This window comes from Homarus americanus, unplaced genomic scaffold (genome assembly GCF_018991925.1).
Source record: "Homarus americanus isolate GMGI-L3 unplaced genomic scaffold, GMGI_Hamer_2.0 scaffold41027, whole genome shotgun sequence".
In the NCBI taxonomy this organism is placed as follows: Eukaryota; Metazoa; Arthropoda; class Malacostraca; order Decapoda; family Nephropidae; genus Homarus; species Homarus americanus.
Window position 1 is genome coordinate 9,623,121 of NW_024745073.1, and position 10,000 is coordinate 9,633,120.

General features: G+C 41.2%; 1 protein-coding gene across 1 annotated transcript; it reads left to right on the forward strand.

Annotated features, from left to right (window-relative positions):
* Positions 1-9,121: 9,121 nt before the first annotated feature.
* On the forward strand, positions 9,122-9,601 carry LOC121878527. The gene has a single exon (XM_042384793.1). It carries the CDS (start codon positions 9,122-9,124, stop codon positions 9,599-9,601), a length of 480 nt encoding a protein of 159 aa, XP_042240727.1.
* Positions 9,602-10,000: the final 399 nt, after the last annotated feature.

A 10,000-nucleotide genomic window follows, 5' to 3' on the forward strand; every position in this document is an offset into this window, starting at 1 on the left:
GGTTAGGTTAGGCTGGTTGGTAATGTTGGATTAGGCTAGGCTAGGTTTGGCTAGGCTAGGTTAGGTAAGGTTGTCAGGTTAGGTAATGTTGGATTAGGCTAGGCTAGGTGGGTTACGTTAGGTAATGATGAATTAGGTTAGGTTAGGCTAGGCTAGGATGGAGTAGGTTACGCAAGGTTAGGTAATGTTGGATTAGGCTAGGCTAGGTTAGGCTAGGCTGGAATTGGGTAGGTTACGTAGGTTAGGTAATGTTGGATTGGCTAGGCTAGGTTAGGTTACGTTAGGTAATGCTGAATTAGGCTAGGCTAGGTTAGGCTAGGCTAGGTTAAGGTAAGGTTCACGTAAGGTTAGGTAATGCTGGAATAGGTTAGGTTGAATATTGGATCAGGCTAGGCTAGGTTAGGTTACGTCAGGTAATGCTGAATTAGGTTAGGTTAGGCTAGGCTAGGTTAAGGTAGGTTACGTAAGGTTAGGTAATGCTGGAATAGGTTAGGTTAGGTAAGCTTTAGATAAGGTTGGATTAGGTTAGGTTAGGTTAAGATAAGGTTGGATTTGGTTAGGTTAGGTTGAACCGCACGCTACAGTAACACCAGCCAAAACATGAGTTCAGTCCCAGATTCATTTAAATATCAATAAAAAACAACAATAATAAACCGTTACACTCAGATCCAACTCCCTCGACCAGACTAAATTAAGCTCCGTAATTTTCTGCAATCACGACTAAATCACTCAGTAGGGGAGAAAGTGGACACAACTTTCGCACGATGTGATTTTCATATGTGACCCGTACGCTTTCTTTCTTCCTTTCTTTCCTTTCTTTCTTTCTTTCTTTCTTTCTTTCTTCCTTTCTTTCTTTCTTCTTTCTTTCTTTCTTTCTTTCTTTCTTTCTTTCTTCCTTTTCTTTCTTTCTTTCTTTCTTTCTTTCTTTCTTTCTTTTCTTTCTTCCTTTCTTCCTTTCCTTCTTCCTTTCTTTCTTTCTTTCTTCCTTTCTTTCTTTCTTCCTTTCTTTCTTCCTTTCTTTCCTTTCTTTCTTTCTTTCTTTCCGAGACCTATGAAAGCTGACGGTGTATCTGGTGTGTAGAGAGGAAACTTTACCTTACATGGTCTAGGTTAGGTTAGGTTAGGTTAGGTTAGGTTTGGTTGGTTGGTTTGGTTAGGTTAGGTTAGTTTGGTTAGGTTAGGTTAGGTTAGGTTAGGTTAGGTTAGGTTATGTTTGGTTATGTTTGGATAGATCAGGGTAGAAACTCTGTGTGTGTGTGTGTGTGTGTGTGGTAGATGAATGAATGAGAAAGAGAGAGAGAGAGAGAGAGAGAGAGAGAGAGAGAGAGAGAGAGAGAGAGAGAGAGAGAGAAAGAGAGAGTTTAATTATCACAGCAGTACAAAATAACACCTTATAAAATTTCAGTACACTTACAAAATCTGTATCTGTACCTAAGTATGTACAGTACGCGAATAATACTGGATCTAGGTCTATATTGTGGTTTAGGTGTACAGTTGTTAAGGGTGATTATCGTTAACCAGGTTAGCTACCGTGGCTGTCATTGGTTGAGCGGTGCTGGACTGTGGGTTACAACCAGTGTGCGTTGTTGTTTGGTTATTTGTGCCAAGGTGACGAATCGAGGTGACTATCACGACTACATTGTGGTGGTGGGGGTGTGGTGTGGTGGTGGGGGGTGTGGTGTGGTGGTGGGGGTGTGATGTGGTTGTGGTGGTGGGGGTGTGGTGTGGTGGTGGGGTGTGTGGTTGGTGGTGGGGGTGTGATGTGGTTGTGGTGGTGGGGGTGTGATGTGGCTGTGGTGGTGTGGGTTGTGGTGGTGGGGGTGTGTGGTGTGGTTGTGGTGGGGGTGTGGTGTGGTGGTGGGGGGTGTGGTGTGGCTGTGGTGGTGGGGGTGTGGTGTGGTGGTGGGGGTGTGGTGTGGTGGTGGGGGTGTGGTGTGGTTGTGGTGGTGGGGTGTGGTGTGGTGGTGGGGGTGTGGTGTGGTTGTGGTGGTGGAGGTGTGGTGTGGTGTGGTGGTGGGTGTGTGATGTGGCTGTGGTGGTGGGGTGTGGTGTGGTGTGGTGGTGGGGGTGTGGTGGTTGTGGTGGTGGGGTTGGTGTGGTTGTGGTGGTGGGGTGTGATGTGGTGTGGTGTGGTGGTGTGGGTGGTTGTGGTGGTGGGGGGGTGTGGTGTGGCTGTGGTGGTGGGGTGTGGTGTGGTTGTGGTGGTGGGGGTGTGGTGTGGTTGTGGTGGTGGGGTGTGGTGTGGTTGTGGTGGTGGGGTGTGGGTGTGGTTGTGGTGGTGGGGGTGTGGTGTGGTTGTGGTGGTGGGGGTGTGGTGTGGTTGGTGGTGGGGTGTCGTGGCTGTGGTGGTGTGGTTGTGGTGGTGGGGTGTGTGTGTGGTTGTGTGGTGGTGGGGTGTGGTGTGGTTGTGGTGGTGAGGGTGTGGTGTGGTTGTGGTGGTGGGGGTGTGATGTGGTTGTGGTGGTGGGGTGTGAGTGTGGCTGTGGTGGTGTGGTTGTGTGGTTGTGGTGGTGGGGTGTGGTGTGGTTGTGGTGGGGTGTGGTGTGGTTGTGGTGGGGGTGTGATGTGGCTGTGGTGGTGTGGTTGTGGTGGTGGGGTGTGGTGTGGTTGTGGTGGGGGTGTGTGGTGTGGTGGTGGGGTGTGGTGTGGTGGTGTGTGTGTGTGTGTGTGTGTGTGTGTGTGTGTGTGTGTGTGTGTGTGTTTGTGTGGTTGCAATGATTAGTATTATAAGTTATGATAGTTAAGGTAATGGGAAGTAGTAGTTAGGTTAGGTTAGGTTAGGTTAGGTTAGGTTCAGTTCGGTTAGGAAAGGTTAGGTTAGGTTAGGTTAGGTTTGGTTCGGTTAGGAAAGGTTAGGTTAGGTTCGGTTAGGAAAGGTTAGGTTAGGTTATAAGTTGTGATGGTTGTGGCGATGGGTCCCTCCTCCTAGTCACAGGCCTGGCATTTGACATTATTAGGGACCTGCCACTCTTTGCCATAAACAGATAAAATGTACCGGGAACTTTCCCCCCACACACTCATCATTCTCTCACTTTATGTAACTTGACAAAACCTATGACCCTTCAGGCTTTTACGCCCTTAATGTACGAGTCATAAAGGCAAGTATGAACTTTTCATACTTCCCTGTTGGGCGCTGTAAACGCTTCTGCACTTCACCTTGCACAGGATGTAAGGGGGTGTCCAATAAACTAGCCCCCTCGGGGGCAAATCTGAAATCTGTTGTGGCTATGGGTAATGGGTGTATAAAGAGAGAAGGAAAAATACAGTAATTACAGACAGATACAGTATACATATAGCTACAGTAACTACAAAAAAAAACTAAACAAAATTGTGTTGAAAAAATATGACACAACGGAGGAAGGATTTTGACAACCATACCAAGACAACAGGAGTCGTAGTGTTCATTCTGAAATTCATACCCCTTACCCCAATGTCGAGGTTGTTTTTGTTTTGAGTGACTGTACATAACACACTGACAGATCTACTCATGTATATTTGCCAGAATGAGTTGAATTGTGGAGTCAAATGAGTGTTGATGTTTATTATTTATGTTTGTGTTTCCCGCCAAAAAACATTAAATATCCAGGGTTGTAAACGTCAATGATTTGTGTTGCGTTTGTTGATGTTAGTTTGTGAGAAATATATTGCTTGCTGCCTAGTGTACATATTGTATCACTCACTATAACATATTGTATCACTCACTATAACATATTGTATCACTCACTATACAAGATACACCACAATACCGGTTTCCCTGGACAACATACCACCGGTCTCTCGCTGTACAGTACAGTATGTCAACCAAATTGTGTTCTCTTACCAATCTTAACGTGTACAGTGCTACCAACATCCACGGTCAGTCTCACCAACACCCAGACAACAACAGGTATTTAAATCATCTAGTATCGATACTTAATAATGGCCAAGAGGAGAACAGAATGATATTCGATGCAAAATACCTTATTATCAGTAACCACGTACAGAGTTGTCAAAGTCAACTACGATCAGCGTTGATGTTAATGTTTGTTATTATGGTGCTCATGGCCAGTCGTGCCAACCTCATTATACAGTGCTGTTAGCTTCAGTGTGCAGTGATATATATATATATATATATATATATATATATATATATATATATATATATATATATATATATATATATATATATATATATATATCCCAATACCGTTTCTAATGTCTAGTATTCAGGTCACCCATCAGGACAGTGGGCTGAGTGTGTAAAAAGTCTGGGAGATCTGTTCTTATAGAGATCAGTTCGTGCACGTATGGGCTGGATGCGGTTGTGGTGTCTAATAGCAATTCTCGGGCGAGGGATCTCAGGTGGTAGTAGGAGCCGGTGTCGAGGATGGTGCAGAAGCTTCTCACCAAATTTGCTGATGAAGTCGTGGTGATGGTCAGTGAGAGCCGAGAGGGTCAGTGTGTTGAGCCCTTCTTGATATGTGGAGTAGGAAGGGGAGAGAATAATCTTGCATGCCCTCTTTTGCACTTTTTTTAGGTGTTTACGTTGTGTGGCATTTAGGGAGGAAGACCAGGTAGGGGAGGCACAGGTGAGCTTGGGAAGTATGAATATTGAGTAAACACACTGCTATCAACCCCTATACAGTGCTATCAACTCCTATAAAGTACTACCAACCCCTATACAGTACTACCAACCCCTATACAGTACTACCAACCCCTATATAGCCTTACCAACCCCTATACAGTACTACCAACCCCTATACAGTACTACCAACCCCTATACAGTACTACCAACCCCTATACAGTACTACCAACCCCTATACAGTACTACCAACCCATATACAGTACTACCAACTTCTATACAGTGCTATCAACCCCTATACAGTACTACCAACCCCTATATAGCCTTACCAACCCCTATACAGTACTACCAACCCCTATATAGCCTTACCAACCCCTATACAGTACTACCAACCCCTATACAGTACTACCAACCCCTATACAGTACTACCAACCCCTATACAGTGCTACTGACCCCTATACAGTACTGCCAGCCTCTTAGTTACTGTAAGTTAAAAAAATATCAGCAATTTGAAGTTAAAAATGTCCAGCTTTAGTAATATAAAGTTAAAAATAACAAATGTCTTGGTTTTGTCGAGAAAAATTCCATGTTAGAGATATTAGAAATGGTCACTGTCAGAGATATGAGGGCAGAGTTAGACAGTGTTAGGGATTTATACTTAAAATGTGGTCTATGTCAGATGTCTAGAGTAAGAAACGGTCACTGTCAGCACCCTAGTCGTGAGAACTGAGTACGGTGCAGCCGCTGCGGGTGACCATCGTGGAATACTTGAGTGAGGTCATATTCCCACACCACCTCTTGTTGCTGGCGGGACTCACTAAATACCCGAACCCGGATACGAAATCTAACCTAACGTAACGTAATGTAACGTACGCTCCCTAAACCTAACCTAACGTAATGTAACGTACGCTCCCTAAACCTAACCTAACCTATCCTAACCTAACCTAACCTAACCTAAATCCGCAGTTTTAGCATGGACGTATACGGTATGTCTGGTGGGGGGGGGGTGAGGAGGGATGGGAAGGAGGGTGAAGAGGGAGGAAAGAGGGAGGATGGAGATACGCTATTCTGGCAGATTGAATCATGATAATTTGGTACTACCTAGACAAGATCCTTTGTTGATATACTCACCGAGAGAGAGATATGCTGGAACTAAGCATCTGATAACTTTATTAGTTATCTATGGTGGACTTGCTTTACTGTATACCATTGCTGTACACCTGCACTGTCTAGGCACACTGTATACCTGCGTTGTCTATATCCTGTTCATGTTAAACTTTTAGTAAACTTGTATGATGGTTTTACTGAATTGTTATTATTATTATTATTAATTATTATTATTATTATTATTATTATTATTGTTATTATTATTGCTGTTGCTGTTGTTGTTATTATTATTATTATTATTATTATTATTATTGTGGTTGTTGTTGTTGTTGTTGATGTTGTTGTTGATGTTGTTGCTGTTATTATTATTATTATTATTATTATTATTATTATTATTATTATTATTATTGTTATTCTTGTTGTTGTTGTTGATGTTATTATTATTGTTATTGTTGATGTTGTTGTTATTATTATTGTTATTCTTGTTGTTGTTGTTGTTGTTGCTGTTATTATTATTGTTATTCTTGTTGTTGTTGTTGTTGATGTTGTTGCTGTTATTATTATTATTGTTGTTGTTGTTTTGTTGTTGTTGTTGTTGTTGTTGTTGTTGTTGTTGATGATGTTGTTGTTGTTGTTGATGATGTGGTTGTTGTTGTTGTTGTTGATGTTGTTGCTGTTATTATTATTATTATTATTATTATTATTATTATTATTATTATTATTATTATTGTTATTCTTGTTGTTGTTGTTGCTGTTATTATTATTGTTATTGTTGATGTTGTTGTTATTATTATTGTTATTCTTGTTGTTGCTGTTATTATTATTGTTATTCTTGTTGTTGTTGTTGTTGATGTTGTTGTTATTATTATTATTACTATTACTATTATTATTATTACTATTACTATTATTATTATTATTATTATTATTATTATTATTATTGTTATTGTTGTTGTTGTTATTGTTGTTGATGTTGTTGCTGTTATTATTATTGTTATTGTTGTTGTTGTTATTGTTGTTGATGTTGTTATTATTATTATTATTACTATTACTATTATTATTATTATTATTATTATTATTATTATTATTATTATTATTATTGTTATTCTTGTTATTCTTGTTGTTGTTGTTGTTGATGTTGTTGCTGTTATTATTATTGTTATTATTATTATTTTTGTTGTTGTCGTTGTTGTTGAGGTAGTGGTGTCAGGCACAAGTAAATGGATACACAACAAAGGGTGTGAAGGCCCTCCCACAGGTAGCTAGGTGCGCTGAGCCCTCAATTACCTGCACTTGGCGCCATTTGCGATTCATGAACCGTCCACTCCATGTTTTGCCGGCCATCAACCCTGTCTCCACCCTCGGCATTCCTTCCGCCGTGAATAACACCAGTGCCTCCGCCGCCTCCGCCTCCTCCTCCTCCTCCGTCCGTTCGAAGCTGTTTCACTTTGGAACTTGTTCGTTTATTGTTTTTAATTGATTTTGGTTTTGTGTTTTGTGTGGTTTCCTGTTTAAATCTTAGTGTTTGTTTTTTTGTTTGGTGTTTTTTTTTGTTTTTTTAGTGTTTTGTTTGAGTGTTTTGTTTGGTGTTTTTGTTTGGTGTTTTTGTTTTGGTGTTTTTGTTTGGTGTTTTTTTCTTTAGTGTTTTTGTTTTGGTGTTTTTGTTTGCTTTCCTGTTTATTTTTTGTTTGTTGCCTGTGTGATTTTTCTGTTTAATTTTTGATTTGGCTTTGTTATTCCTTTTATTTGTTTGTTTGTTTGTTTGTTGGTGTTTATTTTCCAGGTAGATTGTTTGTTTATTAAATAATTGGGGATTGTGTGTTTACATTTTGTTTTTTTCCTCTTATTTGTGTAACCCTTGTTTGTTTATGTGTTTGTTTCTTTGTTTTTATGTTTAGATTACATTCAGCCTCTTTCTTTAAGTGTTTTTTTTTCAACATTTGTCTCTTTGTGTTTTGTTCATATGATTTTTTGGATAAATTTTGGGTTTATGGCTGTTTTTTTTACACACACACACACACACACACACACACACACACACACACAAACACACACACTTTCTCTCAACCCCTGAAGTGATTCCGTTATGGTAATTAATCTCACCTCATGTTGTTATTTCAGCCGCTGCTCAGAATTCTGTGTGTGTGTGTGTGTGTGTGTGTGTGTGTGTGTGTGTGTGTGTGTGTGTGTGGCAGGCCTTGGAGAATCTGTCTCTCTCAGGCTAAGTGAGCCAGTTAAATGCTTGCACCCTCGTCTCACCAGTTGAAAGGTTGTTGGGGCTGTTGACAATCTATGTGAATCTGTGTGAACCTATGTAAAGCTATGTGAATCTGTGTGAACCTATGTGAAGCTATGTGAATCTGTGTGAACCTATGTAAAGCTATGTGAATCTGTGTGAATCTTTGTGATCTATGTGAAGCTATGTGAATCTGTGTGAACCTATGTGAAGCTATGTGAATCTGTGTGAACCTATGTGAAGCTATGTGAAGCTATGTGAATCTGTGTGAACCTATGTAAAGCTATGTGAAGCTATGTGAATCTGTGTGAACCTATGTGAAGCTATGTGAAGCTATGTGAATCTGTGTGAACCTATGAGATGTGTGGCTTTATAAATTCTATGTGAAGCTATATGAATCTGTGTGAAGCTATATGATCTATGTGGAAGCTATATGTGAATCTGTGTGAAACTATGTGATCTATGTGAATCTGTGTGAAACTATGTGAACCTATATGGTCTACAGTATGTGAAGCTATGTGAATCTGTGTGAATCTATGTGATCTATGTGAAGCTATGTGAATCTGTGTGAAGGTGTCTCTGTGTTGGAGGTTAAGTGAGGCAGATTCGTTCTCACATAGCCAGTTAGATGAGTTGGATTTTTATTTATTTATTTAAGTTTTTTTATTTTTTTACGGGGATTAGCCGATCCAGGCACAGGTCACTGACCCACATCGGGGCCTCGGGGGCGATAATGTAATAATTATTCAGAGTAAATAAAATCTAAAATACAAAATATAATAAAATAATAATGATAACAATAATAATAATAATAACACTAATAATAATAGTAATAATAATAAAGAACTATAAAGAAAAAAAATCAGTAGTGAGAAACAATTGAGACCCAGCAATTGTGTTCAAATGAGGCAGAAAGTCAGATGAGCAACCTGGTCTTTATGTATTATATCTTAATTAAAACTAATATGATTCTCCTTCACATCATCAATTGCAACTTAGAGAAAAATCAACCTAACCTAACCTAACCTAACCTAACCTAACCTAACCTAACCTAACCTAACCACTGAGAATAATCCATCAGGGTGTCGTGAGTTAAATGTGGCTCCGAGATAATTATGTTCCCAAGTCACTGGACCTTAAATGTTCTCCAGGCAGTCAGGTGTGAGGATGAGTCAGTTATGAACGTGTGAGCCTGAGTCAGGTATGGAGCAGAGTCAGGTATGGAGGCAGAGTCAGGTATGGGGGCAGAGTCAGGTATGGAGGTAGAGTCAGGTATGGGGGCGGAGTCAGGTATGAAGGCAGAGTCAGGTATGAAGGCAGAGTCAGGTATGGAGGTAGAGTCAGGTATGGAGGCGGAGTCAGGTATGGAGGCAGAGTCAGGTATGGAGGCGGAGTCAGGTATGAAGGCAGAGTCAGGTATGGAGGCGGAGTCAGGTATGAAGGCGGAGTCAGGTGGCAGGTCAGGTGGGGCAGGAGTCAGGTATGGGCAGGTCAGGTATGGAGGTGGGAATCGGGTATGGGGCAGGAGTCAGGCTGGAGGCAGGAGTCAGGTAGCGGAGGCAGAGTCAGGTATGAAGGCAGAGTCAGGTATGGAGATAGAGTCAGGTATGAACATGGACTCGGGTAACGGTACTCAGTTATATCCCGCCCAACATGACCTGGACTGTCTGGGGTTTTTCTTATGCAAATTTCCTGTGTGAAAACTGATTGCGGAGTTATTGTTGGCCTCGAGAATGTTGTCTGGAAAAATTACTTACCATTTCGTTGAGTGTCGCGCCATTGTGTGTGGACGGTGAGGCTTGGTGTGTGTTAGTTAAAGTCTTCCTCACGCTGGAGAAATTTTTGAAGATTATTTTTTTTTTATTTTTACTGGGGAAACACCGACCTTTGAGAGGGTGTGTCTAGCTTAGGTGGGATAACAGGTATATAACCTAACCTAACCTAACCTAACCTAACCTAACCTAACCTCCACTCCTCTCCCTCCACCTCTCACCCTTCCTCTCGCCCCCTCCCACCCTACATCGCCACGTCCCTCCCTCCCACCACTTACTGTTCCGTTTGGTGTTCCGTCAACCTTGTCCCAGCTGTGTGTGTTATGT